Here is a 15,441-nt window from a genome sequence, read left to right on the forward strand (position 1 = left end):
ATGAATAACAGCTGCACAGGGAGGCAGGTGAAGATAAGGATAGATAGAACTGAAGGAGCAGAGGAAGAGAAGTAAAGGAATACAAAGGCCTGAAACCAACTGCAACAAGAAACAAAAAGAAAACATGAATCCAAAGAACAAATAATAAGAATAAATGAACACATATGGAATCAACCAAAATGGCAAGTTCTAAAGAGGCAACAGTGACATGCTATTGCTTATGAATGTCAAAGTCTCATTTTTTTAGTCTCCCTTTGGGAGAAATGAGAAATTTGTATTGGACAACACAGTACATACTGAAAAAGCAACAAAATCAGCAGTGTAAAAAGTTCATGCAAAAATCTAAAAACACACCAACATTTCAGTTATCTCCTGTCAACTGGCCATGTTTTATCTCGATTAAAAGAAGTGAACAAATATTTAGTCATTACATAACAGAACCCTGGGGTACATTCTCCCAAACTTAAATAAAACAAAATTTTTCATATGCATTTGAATGTTCTTCCTGTTTATTGATGATCTGTTCAAACAGCTCTTAAAAGCTGGATGTAATCAGGCTTTTGTTTTACTCCACTAATTCTCTCCTCTCTGTGGATTTCAGAAATAAACACATCCTTCACAATATTTTGCTGGGAATAATTTCCAGGTCACTGGCAGCAGGACAGTGGAAAAAGGGGAAGAGGAGGCATAAATTAGACTAATGACATGAGCCTGATGATAATTTACACAAAATACCCCTATTTATGCAGCCAGTAATGACAATTTAACGTCAGCCAAAACACAGTTCTAAAAATGTTCAATCCTCCATTAACTCTGTCAGACAGCCCAGAAATGTGTGTTTGTGTCAGTACATCTGCCTAAATTGTCTTTCATCTGCGTATTCTTTGTTCAGACTCATCCTTGTTGAAGATGAGGCCCTGCTCTGAGGCAGGGAAACCCTGTAACCCCTGTGTGGATGCAGCTAAAGCCTGTTACCTGAACGAAACCTGCAGACGCCTGCGATCAGCCTACAACATTATCTGCAACAAGGGCACGCCCCCACAGGCCCCTGCAACCAACCAGGAGCCATGCAGCAGGAAGAGGTGTCAGAAGGTAGGCACAGACATGTTTAATGCTGGACTCTGAAGTTGGTGCAGAAAACAGTACTGAAGTTCCAGTACTGGCCTGGAGCAGTACTAAAACTTCAGATCCAGTACAGCATTGGTCTCAAAGTAGCCTGGTAAAAACCAGCCCCTTGTTCTACACTTGGCATCATCCAGAGGGTCTGGGCTCTCAACTGCTGAGAAACGACTGCTTCCTGGAGGCGTGGACTCTGAGAATTTTAAATTTAAAAATGTAAAACTTCATAGAACCGGCACATGTGTAATGTGCCAGTTTGATGCTAAGAAGCTTACCGGAGATCTCCACTGAGAAGAGAGGAGTGCTGATCCGAATGAGGCTGTTGATGTTAATCAACAGCTTATTTGGAAACGTGACCAACACAGACTGAACACCTTTGTTCACTTCCTCTGCTGCCATTGCTAAAACTATTTTACAAAGTATTTAAAACATGTATTTAGAATTATAAATACATATAATTCTAAATACATGTTTTAAATACTTTAAATTATAAATACATATAATTCTAAATACATGTTTTAAATACTTTGTAGCTCAAATTGTATCTTTGTTTAATTATATGCCAAAACTAAAGTTATTTAGTTCCCCATCACTATCTTGCCTTCTTTTTCCTTGGATTTAAGTTTTTAGTTCTGCTCTGGCTCCCTGTGTTCTGTGTGTTTTTGTAAATGTATTTTTTTTTCTTTTTTTTTAATTAAACTACTAAGGACCACTTGCCACCTCTGCCTCCCTGCATTTGGGTCCGTCGTCACTCCTCTACACACTAAGACAGTCAGTAGGTGAATGGGATTTTTGACACTCAGTGCAGCTTACATTCAGTACAAGGTTATCTGTCTGATGCCACTGGGGAGAAGTATCAACAATTTATTCAACCCACACTCTCTTTATACACATGGAAAGTATGTCTGTAAAGAAACTGGTGCTTTTCTCAGAAAAGTGGTCAAGACATTTTATGTGATAATAAAAATGGGTAACTCTCCAATGGGAGCAGAGCAAGAGGTTACCTCACCATGTCTTCCCACCAATCACTGTGATTGTGTTTTCACGTCGTTGTATTATATGAAACATATTTTTGTTGTGTGATCGCAGCTCAGTCTTCCCTTGGGAAGCTGTGTGTTGGAGGAGATAGAGAGACCATCCTTGGTCAGACAAAAAACAAACTTTAAATAAATTGGCAACTTAGGGAAATAGTTTTGTCTTCTTCCTTACACTAAATAAATGCTTAACGTTTTATTAAAACCTAAAATGTGCTTTTCTATTCAGCCTTCTGAGATTACCTCGCAGAACCATATTGGTTCTAATATCTTGGAATTTGTCTGTACCAAAGTCTTTATAAAACGTCACTAGCTGAATAAGACTCTCTTACATCCCCTATAAGATTTTCTCAGTATTTTTTTCAGTATTGTGTTTCTTTCTTGATTTTTGACTTGCATATGGAAAAGTTAATAAAACAACTTAAACTTAAAAAGATTCATTAATTACATCCTAGCTCCCATTAATTGTGTAATACATTGGTAATTATATTTTCCTTTCTTCAGGGTAAGACCACAGTCTATGAAGACTGAGACAAAATCGAGACTTTCAGAGTCCCACACTATGACACAATAAAATGTAAAACATGGTCAAAAGTGCCTCTCAAATTGATCTGAGAGGCCGGGTAATGAATTTTGGCACAGGGGCAGATTGTTAATGTTACCTAGCTTGCTTTGCTAATATCAATTTACACCTTCTTTGTGCATTGTTTCTAAGCAGTGCAGAGAAAGATGGTCTTAGTGCTGTCAATCACACTGGTGTAGCTCAATGTGCTAATAATGGAGAAACCTCTGTTGATCTGCTGTCATCAGAGGCCATGCTAACTAGCCATAGCAATCATGGGTTCATTGTGAGGAACAAACTGTAGCATTGTAGACACAAAGGGGGAAGGTGGGAGCAGAAGCTTGATTGACAGCACAAAGACCCTCCTCCTGACTCTGAGGTTGTTTACAGATAAGCTGTAAAGTTTTTACAGCTTATCTGCCTCATACTATACTGTCATGACATAATAGTTTAAACAAAATATGTAAAAAATATCCATCCATCCATCATGTAACACGCTTAGCCTTGCAGGGTTATGAGGGGGGCTGGTGTCTGTCTGTCAGGTTGGACAGGTCACCATTCCATCACAGACACACAGCACAAACAACCATACACACACACACCTGAGGAGAATTTAGAGACTAATAAACTTGCAGCCATGTTTTTGGACGGTGGGAGGAAGCCTGAGTACCCAGACTGAACACACACATGCACAGGATAAAAGTCAAACTCCATGCAGAAAAACCTCAGGCTGGGACTTGAACCCAGGACCTTCCTGCTGCAAGGCAGTGTTACTGACTGCAGCTTTAAATCCACAGAAAATTCACTTTAATAGGTTGGTGTTTTATTTGAATTCAGTCTCTTCAGATCTTTTAGTGTCTATTGCTTTAGTTGCTCATCTTTGAAAGCACTTTGGCTATCTTTGTTATTTTTAAATGCGTTATAGTAATAACATTTATTTTGACATCATTTGCTACAGTGTTTCATTTTCCTGCTGACAGCCTCCTACCTTTTAGTGTTGCCACTGTCATGTTTTAAGTGGGTCAGTTTTCCATTTTGCAAGTAGGCTAAAAGTTCCAGGGCCATGAGTATTTTACAAGGCCATGTGTGTGTGTGTGTGTGGGTGTGTGTGTGTGTGTGTGTGTGTGTGTGTGTGTGTGTGTGTGTGTGTGTGTGTGTGTTATAATTAGCATCAGTTGTGTTTCCCTTCCCTGTCAGGTTGTTATTGTAAATAAGAACTCTCTGGTTAATTGAAGACTGAATGAATTTCCTCCCGATCTCAGGCCCTGCGGCAGTTCTTCGAGCGGGTCTCATGGGAGCTGAGCTACCCTCTGCTGTTCTGCTCCTGCCTGGACCAGGCGTGTGCTGAGCGCCGCCGCCGCACCATCATCCCCTCCTGCTCCCACCAGGAGAGGCATAAACCCACCTGCCTGGAACTCCGACGCACCTGCCGCTCCGACGCCCTGTGCAGGTGAGCCGCACTCAGCAGCCAATCAGGCATCATCACACCGGCACTCATTCCCTTAACCCTGACTGAGTCTTTCCCACTGATTTTAAACATATCTTGGGAGGAACTAATCAGCGGAATCAAAAGTCGAAGAGCTTAATTGCAGCAAAATGCCCCAGCCTCTCAGGTTAAATTTGCACATTTGATTTATGACTCTTCAGAGGTTGGAAGAGGCACGAGAAGGAGCAGCTATAGGAGCACAACACCTCTCAGTGATGGCAGCCAAGGTGACCTTCAACTGAGAACACTGTTGGTTGTTTTTCTTTGTGTGACTAGGCTGAATGAGATTAGGGTAGAAAGGGAGAGCAACTAGAAGCCTCAAAGCTTTTAAAGAAGAAGAGCTTATTTCTGTTCAGTTGCACAGTTTTTTTTTAATGCAGTATTTATTTTTGTAGACAACAAAAACTGACAGAAAAACAGTTACAGTAAGGAGCCAGTACTTCCAAATTCAGTGGGAAGGATTTAAAAAGAGGATCGATTTTCTGCTGTTCATGTACATGAAGTATGTAAGCATTATTTTGAGTCATGTGGAGTCCATCATCTCATATCCTGCTAAACAATCCGGCCTCCGTCGTACAGCTGTGTATTCATGTGAGAGAGGCTCACTCTGTTTAGTCTGACGGTCACAATGAATGTTCTTTGTTACTTTTATGTTCTGATTTCTAACAAACAGACAAACTGATAGCTGTGGAAGACTCTTAAGATGTTTTCAATAGGCTGGCCTTTTGTGCTCACAATTGCTGAAACATTACTAAATTGAAGCCATTCAGCAGTGGAGTGAAATGTGTCTTTCTGTCACTTTTTGAATACCTTCTGTTTAGATTTTACAGATTATTAAGCTGAAAACATTTTATTCATGTTTTCTATTCCCTGTTTGCTTTGTTGAAATTTTAATGACATAATTTCGCCACAGTATTGCTGGTGACTTCCAAAGTGTGAGAGGCCTGCCCCCTCAGCTGACAACGTGTTGAAGAGTTATGGACAGACGACTTTGGTCCCAGATCAGTGCAGCTGGTGCAAAAGGAAACCCCTCATTCAGAGAGTCGACTTTTGATCACATCACTTGGAGAAATGTTCCCTGATTTCCAAACTGTGGTTCAAATGTAGCTTATAATTCCAGTCTTAGGTGTGGCTACAGAGTGTGGATTCAGCCTCCAGATCAACATCCAGTCCTCTATAAACGTCGTCTCTCTGAAGCAAAAGTCCCAAACCTCATGGCAAAAGCCTCTGCAGCAAAGATGTCTGACTAGTGGGGCACAGTTCAGGTCCATGCAGACCAGGAGGGAGATGAGAGGCTGTGTGTTCAGACCACTGCAGGTCAATCATTCAGAATTTAAGGGCACAGTTCATTGTTTAACGACAGTTACTGGGACAGCAGTCAGTGGTTTTTGTCATTGTGCAGAACAAAGTTGCATGTTGATGTGAGGTGGCACCTTGTGGATTCTCTGTTCAGAGAATTAAGCCGAATGAAAATTAAATACATTTCAATATGTCATAGTAATTTCAAAAATGTTATTGAAAAAAGTTAAAATTGGGTAAAACTAGATTATGATAATTTCAGTCAGAATGACAGACAACTAAAAAGTCTAGCACAGCCTGAGGTGTTCATTCTGCCTGCAGGTCTGATGGTTTCAGCCTCTGTCTGTCTGGCTGAAATCATTCCCTTAATGCTCTCTTTTCCTTTGCAGATTTCCAGGATTTTGCTCTCTGGTGTTTAGATTTCAAGTCAGTAATTAGAAACATGAAATGCTTGTAAAGATGTGTTTTCCATCTGCACTTAGTTGCTCCAGATCAATGGCTGTTCATGGCTCTAATAACTCAGGACAGGCTTTGAAAGCTGTGGGATCTTCATCAGCATGTGAAAGCAGCATGTGTGGGAGTCAGAGTCAAACTCTGTGATCTTCTAATGTCTTCTGAATAAATATGTATCACCTCCCCTGCAGCAAAGGGCTTGCTCTCACAGAGAAGGTTAAGCACTTAATACATTCGCTTTCTGAGTACACTTAGGCTGGGTACGTTTTTAACAGTTTTGCACATCATTTTGTAAATACATGGTAATAAATTAAAAGCATAATTGAATCTGCCATGAAACAGAAAATAACTTGATCAAAAAGTAATTTCCAGTCATTTTGGCATTTGTGGGGAATTGAGAAGAATTATTTCTAAATATGGACACTGACTGTGTCTCAGCCAAGTTTCAGAGTAGATCTTGATTTAAGTGTTTATTGATTTAAGTATTTATTTAAGTATGTGATTGTAATTAATGAATGCATTTGGAACTTTGAGATCTAATCCTGGACATGAGAGCTAACACTAACAACACAAGGAGAAGGTTAAACACAGGCGGGTTACATGGAGCACAGGTGTGAAATTCAAACTGGAAGACTAACTTAAGCCTCATCTGCATCATCCAATCGCTGCATCATGCACTTCTACTGCAGCCTATCAGCAGTGCCAAAACTTAAATTCACCCCTGTTAAACAAACTTTCTTTCTATGTGAGTTACTCCAGGTTGAGCTCACACCTCAACCTGGTCAGTAGTCAGTAGTACTGTAATCACTACTGACTGAGCTAGTAACTTTTCTTCTAACTGTCCACAGTTGCCATCCATTTTGTGCTTTTTGAAGACAGAATTTGGCCAGTTCTTTTCTTTTAACCTCGGGGCTAACTTCCTCTGGTCACTCCACCGCTAGCTACCAGTTGCAGTGCCACCAGTGTCTGATTACCGCAGTAACGTCAAAAATGCTTTAACCACAGCATTTTTTAGGGGCTTTATAAAGACATGTCCACAATAAATGGTTGAAACCAAGAACTGTGTTCAACCTTGATTAAACTCGAGAGGAGTGACACCAGGCTTTGTTTGGATGCTGTAAAAGAAACAAAACCTGTCACAAGCAGACATCATATAAGATCCAACCATAACTAAAGACCAACCAAGGTTCTCATGGTGTGAGTAACAATCTGACATGCTGTTCTGCCTGAAAGCAGTTCCTAAAAGACTCCACATCCACATTTGATTTTGTTACATATAGAGCTTGCTTGAATATTAAAGTCAAATTCAGCAAAAGTAAACTATAATCTTGCACAGCAAGGGGCTCCATCACATTCAATAGCCACTTTAAGCTGAGTGATGGGGCTTTTAATATGTCCACATTTCTATGCTTTATTTTAATGAATTATGCCTATTTTATGTCACATAATAATAATAAATCCTGCCTTCTAATAGAATTTTTTTTAAAAAATATTATTTATAAGTCCCTTTCGATTGGGTTTATTTATTCAAGTTGTTTTAACAGAATAAATAAAATAATAAAATAAGAATGAAGTTAAATGTAGCAGAGCTTGTGTGGAGAACCAGGACAGGTGACAGGTGTTCCTCAGGGCCCATCCACTCACAAACATCCACAGACCTCACACAGTTCTACAGTCAGAGCTACAGTGTGGAAAAGAATGTCAGCCATGTTTTTGTGTGCTGAAGAGTTTTGGACATTAAAATCTCACAGTTGACTTACTGGTACTGCAATGTTTATTGAACCATGTGCAACATATAAAACAGCTCTGATAAGAGTTACAGTAGCGACTTAGCACTCAAATACAATCCTTTTGGAAACAGACATCTCTGATCTGAACACATGTATCACAATGAACAAACTATGGCTGAACATAGCGCTACTGTAAAGTTGGGACTAAGGCTGAAACAAACAATCATTTTAGTAATTGATTATTCTGATGATTAATCAGATAAAAACACTGACACATTTGGCAAACTTTTTATTTTACCGCTTCAGTTTTGTTTATACAATATTAGAAAAACTTGAAAAAAATACAAATAAATTAAAGTTTTAATTCCTCTCTTAATAAGAAAATAATTAATTGACTAAAATGCATTATTAGTGAAAACTTGATCATTTGTGGCAAAGGATTCACCTGCAGCTAAATACATCTTACTGACACCAACATGTGACAAGCTGCACCTTTTCTGCTTGACTTATGAATACAGTGCAGGGCTGATCTGGTGATTATTTTTTGACTAATTAATTTGTATCTGGATAACCAAAGACACTTAACAGAATATTTTGGCTTTTACAAATTCTGAAGCTTGACCTTCCCTTATCTGTGCAGATGTGACAAGAAGTCACACCTGTATGTGTGTTTTGGGTAGAAAATATTTATCCAAATAAAGATTTTTCATTTTTCTTAATGGAAAAAATACACTGCTCAAAAAAATAAAGGGAACACTCAAATAACACATCCTAGATCTGAATGAATGAAATATTCTCATTGAATACTTTGTTCTGTACAAAGTTGAATGTGCTGACAACAAAATCACACAAAAATCATCAATGGAAATCAAATTTATTAACCAATGGAGGCCTGGATTTGGAGCCACACACAAAATTAAAGTCAAATGTTCCCTTTATTTTTTTGAGCAGTATATATATTTTTTTGTACAGTTTTAGCGTAATTACTGCTCTGAGTGTGTCCTTTCAACAAATTGTCCTATGTGAGTCTGTATCCAGTTAACAATCAGTTGATTATTAAATTTCATTGAAGATTATTTCAATAATCGATTCATAATGTTAGTTTGATCAATCGTTTCATCTCTAGTTATGATAGTCAATACGTCTGAATTTGTGTTTTTAGCATAACATGTTTTTTTCTAGTCCTGACTCAAGTAAAGTAGACAGAATGATGAAAACACAACTGAAGGACTTTTCTTAAACTGCCAGCTTTGCTGCTGTTAGTGCTGTGTTTCTCCTTTGTGTTTAAATGAATGTGTGTGTTGTGTTCAGCATTTAATATTGCTTTGTGTTTTTTGCTCAGTGTGGATATTTTTAATGGAAACACATGAGTGACAGGCAGAAGAAGAAGCTAAAAACATTTGTTCATTTGTTCCCAAACCAACATGAGCAGCTCCCTTCAGGTAGACAACAGAGCCCCGTGTGACAGATAACAGCTTCGCCCTCAGTGTGGAGCATGACTCATGTTTTATTGTCTGGAAAAGGAAGCTCAAAGTAAACTCCTTCAACTTTTAGCCTCCATTAACCTGAAATAGGTTTTGAAGAGCTGCATAAATCCTACAGGTCTGTGGGGACTTTCCGGCGCAGGAGGGCGTCCGGCTCCTGCTGAGGCTGAGAGCAGACAGGACGATGCAGCTGTGGGGAATCACTGTGACTGACACACACAGTAATTAAATACAATCTCTGTCAGAAGTAATGCATAAGGAACCTACGAACAGCGAGAAATGTTTTTTTTTTTTTTTTTTACAAAGAAGTCAATTAGCATATTAAATAGAGCCTAAGTCACACCTGTAGCTAATCTTTATTAAAAGCAGAATGAAATAGCAGTACTGTCAACGTTCCACATGAGAAGGTTCAATTAGGATGTGAACAGTATTATCATCCTTAACCTCCTTGTTTGACAACCGATTTTTAGTTCTTCAACCAGCTTCCTGTGGTTTTCACATATTCTGGGTGCTTGCTGCTGTCCTTTCAACCCAAACCATTCAAACCTTCTCAGTCAAGCTTCTCACATCCCTGATCTTACTTTAACTTTGACAAACCTCAACACATGCCACGCCTACAGGAAGCAATCATTCCTCAACAGCTGAGGGCCCAGACATTTGGACAAAGCAAAGTGTAGTTTTTACCAGGTTTCCAACAGATCGACTCAAAACCTTCGGTGGACAGGGCACCCCTGCTTTAGTTTATCATCTGCTGCAGCGTGGTGTTTCACTACGTTTTGAATGTGTAGAACTCCTGTAGAACTATGGAAGACTTTCTTCCAAATACTTAACCATACTATTCTGTGTTTGTAGGACGGTTGAGATCGTTTCTGTGTATTCTTTCAGCACCAAACCCTCTGCATTCTTGTCAGACCTGATAGCATCTTATTCTCCAACATGAACAGACGGTCAACAAAGTCTCGTGCAGGGAGGTTAATAGCTCATTCTGAAGAGACCCTGCGTCTCTCAGAAAGCCCATTGCCTTTGGGTCTCCATTCCCCCTACAGTGACCCTTCACTCGAGACTGAGGCTGGAGTTGGAGTTGAAGGTCATGTGGTTAAAATGTCGTTTGCCGCCCTTTTCACCATTGCCATCTGCGATAATGTGGCGGTTTATGAAACGTAAAATTTCCAAGTTTTTAGACTGTCTCAGAAAAGAACACTTTTTACATAGTTTCTCTGCAGTGCTCCAAAGATTTCTAGACCTGATAATCGCTCAACAGTTCCCCATAAAGGTTTTAGAATTCAATAAAATTGATTTAATGTACAAATTCTCAAGATATACTTTCTCTGCTAATGACAACAGCTAACTCTTACTTCCCCAAGAAGCAACATCTAATACTCATTACCAGCTCTGACAAAGACACAGCCAAATGAATATCTGAAAATGATTTTAGATGACAAGAATAAATTATTTTAGAGCATCAATTTTTTATTTTTATTTTTGAGGAGCAGTATGACCTCTCATTGTTCATGAGACAATGGACCATCGCTACCCTTACAGATTCACTGAAGGAGTCATGAGGATTTGAATTCTGTCCTTGTTTGCTGACAAGGTCCAATACTTGTACTTGCCATATTATCCCATAATAATTGTTATGGTATTATAGAGGTGCAACACGTTGTGGGAGCTTTTGGGCACAATGGATGTATTTCAATTCACGTTGTATTTTCATCTGACTTGTGTATTTAAAGAGAACACAATAGCAGCACACAGCAGCGTGTTTGGTTAGGAAAGCTTAGGGTCTCATTGTCGTTATGGACATTGATGACCATCAACAAGCACTGCAGCAGTTTAGACAGTATGGAGCAGAGAAGGCGACTGTTGGCTCTAATAAGGCTGAGGCTGTGATCCTAAACTGGAAAAAGCAGCAGTACTCCCTCTGGGCCAGGATGAATCTCTGCCTCTAAAGAAATCTGCTCAGCTTTCTTGACTTCTTGTTTGAGAGCGATGGCAGAATGGAGACAGTTCAATGGATCAGGGCATTTTGAGCAATACTGAGGGTTTTGTTTCAGTTTGTGGTAATTTACTCATCATATTGACCCTGACGGTTGATCAAGACTGTAGACTTGTCTATCCTAAATGAACACTGTTTTCCAACTACGACTTTCACTACATTTTTACTTTTTTTATTTTGAGAATTTCCTAATGTAAGGTGACCTTGACAGTGTTTAAAAGTATCAATATAAAAATATTATAATTGTTATTACCAGATGATGAGGCGTGGCGATCTGTTCAGAATGCTCCCTAGTGGCCAGCGTTGGGACTGCTCACTGCTCGTCCCTCTGCAGAAGGATAACCTGCTTCCTGCTCAGGTCCCTAATGAGGAGCTGAAGGGCGTCACAGAGGAGACCAGCGTCTAGAATGCTGTCCTGAACCTGTTAACCCAGCAACACAATTATGAACAAGCAGACACTGAAGGTATTGTCTGTGGATACTAATCCAGCTGAGGCTCTGTTTTAGCTCTGTATTGTTCAAGTTGGTTGGAAAGTTGAGGAAATGACTGTGATCTGGTTATTATGATATAATACACGGTTCAAAGCTGTGCTAAAATATGCCATTGATAATAATGATGTTGGATTTACCAAAAGTGTCCCATGCTAAACTGATAAAGTAAATTGTCTCAGTTCTTATCCCATAATAAATATTATGGTATGATGGAGGTCTATCTATTATCTGGACGTGCAAAGGGCACAATTTCTCCTCTTGGAGAAATTGGAAACACTGGAATTTATAATCAAGTTGTGACAGTTTAATTTGTGGTAGATTTTCTTACAGTGAAGCATTAGAGATTTACAGACATAATTCACCTAAAATCATCTGTAATGAACGTTTCAAACCTGATGAAACAGATCTGAGAATCTATGCAGGGAATGCAGGCCGGACTTTGAGACGAGAAGAAGAGAGGAAGCCCTTTTCAAGATGACATTAAACTTTTCAGAGTTGATTTAATAGATTTTTTGACTTTGTCTGTCCACACAGCTAAAGGAGGGTGAACTGCCAGAAGTGCCTGCTGATTACCTTGAGGGGGTGTCTCCCACTCCCACACAATTATCAGAGGACTGAGGCTCAGTCGCTGCCTCTTGTGAGCAGGAAAAAAAAGTATTCAGTCATTACTGAATGACAACAGTTCAGAAAAGGACAATATGAGTGAATCTGGTTCTGCTTCTGACCTGGAGGTGTCACAGTCATGCTGCCTGCTAAAACTGAAAGGGATCAGAAAAACAATGATGTTTATTCTCAAACTTTACACCAATGAAGTGAAGCATCTCAGTCACGCATGTACAGAAGGGGGGATGGGTCGATAGACTGAAGCCTCCTCTGCAGTGATGCTGCTCTGTTTTGTCCATGTGAGGGAAAAAAAACCCAACACTCTAGGTCTTCTGCTCAGGTCCAACCGTCACTTATGGCAGTGACATGTGGATCACGATTAAAAGAGACAGGTGGCTGATTTGGCTCTACTCTGTACAGTTCAGGTGATTTTCTTAGCTGTAGTGGGGGGGATCATCATAAAGTTGAGCGGTCAATGTCTGAGAAGTAGTTTGACCTGACTGATACCAATGGAGGACGTGGAAGCCATATTGCTCAGTCTGTCATTATCCTTAACCCTCTGATGTGTAACTGGGTCCTTTTTGACCCGGTGAGGTCATCTTTTTCCAATATCTTTGTAATGAAAAGTTTTCATCACTTCATATTCCAGGTGTTCCTCAAGAAACATGTTACTGATATCATGCAATTAAATTTTTTTAATTTACCTTTTATACATTTTAAGAAATAGCATGTTTTATGTTACTACCCCATTCTTCCGTGAGTGGGTCCAAAATGACCTGCATTCATTTCCTATGGAATTTAATGGGAATCTTTGTTTCTTACCAACTGTCTGTCAGGAAAACAATTTTTTGTGAACCAAACTCACTGAGTCCTAAGTGTCACCCCTGAATAATAATATTTTACACAGCAATAACTTTTACATATAAGTATTATCTTTATTTTTTATCTCACTGTTTGTGTGTGTCAGTCATGAGTTATACAGCGTTATTGTCACAAATCAACATATTAGCCTTCTTCAAAGTTAGCCAACACTAGTTATCTAACCAACTAGCTAACATTACCACCTATACTTTATTGTGCACGTATATTATTTGTGTGTGCGTCTCTGTGTGTGTCTCTGTGTGTGTCTGACTCCCTGGATGAGAAAACCAAGAGAGAGAGAGAGTTGAATGACATACAAAACCTGTTGATCAATGTGTTCAAGATTCTTTCTTTTATCATCTCAATAAATAAAATAAAAATCCATAGCTATATAAATAAATGCATAAATAAATGAGCCAGAAAAGTATAGAGTGCTTTCTTTGGGTCGGGGAGGATGTCCTGCCCCAAGTGGAGGAGTTCAAGTATGTCAGGATCTTGTTCACCAATGAGGGAAAAATGGAGCAGGAGAACGACAGGCGGATTGGTGCAGCATCTGCAGTGAAGCGGCCGTACTGATCTGTCGTGGTGAAGAGAGAGCTGAGCCAAAAAGCAAAGCTCTTGATTTAGCGGTTGATCTAAGTTCCTACTCTCATCTATGGTCATGAGCTTTGGGTCATGTCCAAAAGAACGAGGTCATGGATACAAGCGGCCAAAATTACTTTTCCCTGCAAGGTGTCTGGGCTCTCCCTTAGAGATAGGGTGAGAAGGTCAGATATCCAGGAGAGACTCAGAGTAGAGCCACTGCTCCTTCATGTCGAGAGGAGCCAGTTGAGGTGACTCGGCATCTGGTCAGGATGCCTCCTGGACGCCTCCCTGGTGAGGTGTTCCAGGCTCGTCCCACCGGGAGGAGAGCCTGGGGAAGAGCCAGGACACGCTGACGATGTTTCTAGCTGGTCTGGGAACACCATGGGTTTTAAAAGTGTTCTACAAATTGTCAGAAATGTTCTACAAATTGTTCTAAAAGCATTTTAAAAAAGCGAAAAATAAAAATATTTTAAACATTAAATAACTCAGTTGAAAGTATTATACAAAACATTATTTTGAATCAAAATGACAAAAGTAGCATAAAAACACATTGATTGTATCCCGGGTCAAAAAGGACCCACTCACGGAATCAGCGGGCTTTTAAAAAGGATTAAGGAGTGTTACATTAAAATGTAGAGGCCATTAAATGTGTCAAATTGTGCAATGATGGATGGATAGATGGATGGATGGATGGATGGATGGATGGATGGATGGATGGATGGATGGATGTTGCTCTTTAACTGATGATGTCATTGCAGTGATTGGATGATGCCTGCAGTGTGTTGACATGTCTGACCTTGTTTTCTCCTGGGCTGTGTGTGAGTTCACATCGGTCTGTTTGACGATCGGCTCCACCAGTTTGACTCCATGTTGTCTTTAATTAACAGTCCCACAGTGCGCCTGCTTATTTGCAAATTTACATATTTGCATAGCTTATGAGCTGCCAGTTGCCGCTCTTACTCAGCATCAGAGTATCTTGCCCTTGCTCGCCCTTTTTCTTCTTCTCCTGCTCTGGTCACATGAACACCTCGCCTTCATCCTCATGTTAAAAATGTCTCTGCTGCTCATCATCGCTCCTGTAAACCAACAGGACACTTTCAGATGAGCACAGAGGAAATGAGACGAATCAGAGGATGTCTTTGTGTAAACTCCCCCTCCCACACACACACGCACGCACGTATACACACACACCCTGAGAGAAAGTGAGCAGAGCTGCTGTGTTACCACCGTCCTCTGTGACCTACAGAAAAGAGGCTGCTATTTCCATCACGCCACCACCTCACCTCACTGACCGTGTAATGGAGCGCTGCCGTCACTAGATTGGCTCCCTCGCCTTAAAACACACTCATCGCCCGCTCCCCGCGCCGCCGCCATCAGCTTTGGAAAAGCAGTTTAGCTCAGCATGCCTCAGCGCGCGGGCAGAGTGTTTGCATGCACAGCGGCGTTGTTAGAGCGACGTGCGTCGTGTGATGGAGGTCATAAGGAAGCCGATACATATAAATCCTTGCATTTGCCAGATGCGTCCTGATGGAAACTTCCAACAAGTCTATTAGATGTAAAGTTCTTCATCCGACCCTGCTGAAGGTCTGAGAGGGTCACCTCATACACATTACAAAAACATTGTTCCTGGAGTGTGTGATGGCACAGGATGCACACACGTTGTGCACACTAACCCTTTACATGTGTTCAGAACCCCCCCCCCACACCCCCACCCACGCCGCAACACTCACACAACCCT

At 40.3% G+C, this 15,441-nt stretch overlaps 1 protein-coding gene across 2 annotated transcripts in view; it reads left to right on the plus strand.

Moving 5' to 3' along the window:
* Positions 1 to 862: 862 nt before the first annotated feature.
* LOC106936053 (GDNF family receptor alpha-2-like) overlaps positions 863 to 15,441 on the plus strand; it is a 50,184-nt gene continuing 35,605 nt past the window's right edge. For both annotated transcript variants that reach the window (XM_015016833.1, XM_015016834.1), the window contains exons 1-2: positions 863 to 1,092; positions 3,978 to 4,165. In XM_015016833.1, coding sequence (XP_014872319.1) covers positions 910 to 1,092; positions 3,978 to 4,165 — 371 coding nt within the window. In that variant the 5' untranslated portion in view covers positions 863 to 909. The remainder of the gene's footprint in view (positions 1,093 to 3,977; positions 4,166 to 15,441) is intronic.

Source organism: Poecilia latipinna, unplaced genomic scaffold (genome assembly GCF_001443285.1).
Source record: "Poecilia latipinna isolate Pla-1442-1.1 unplaced genomic scaffold, P_latipinna-1.0 Scaffold2068, whole genome shotgun sequence".
NCBI classification, from domain to species: Eukaryota; Metazoa; Chordata; class Actinopteri; order Cyprinodontiformes; family Poeciliidae; genus Poecilia; species Poecilia latipinna.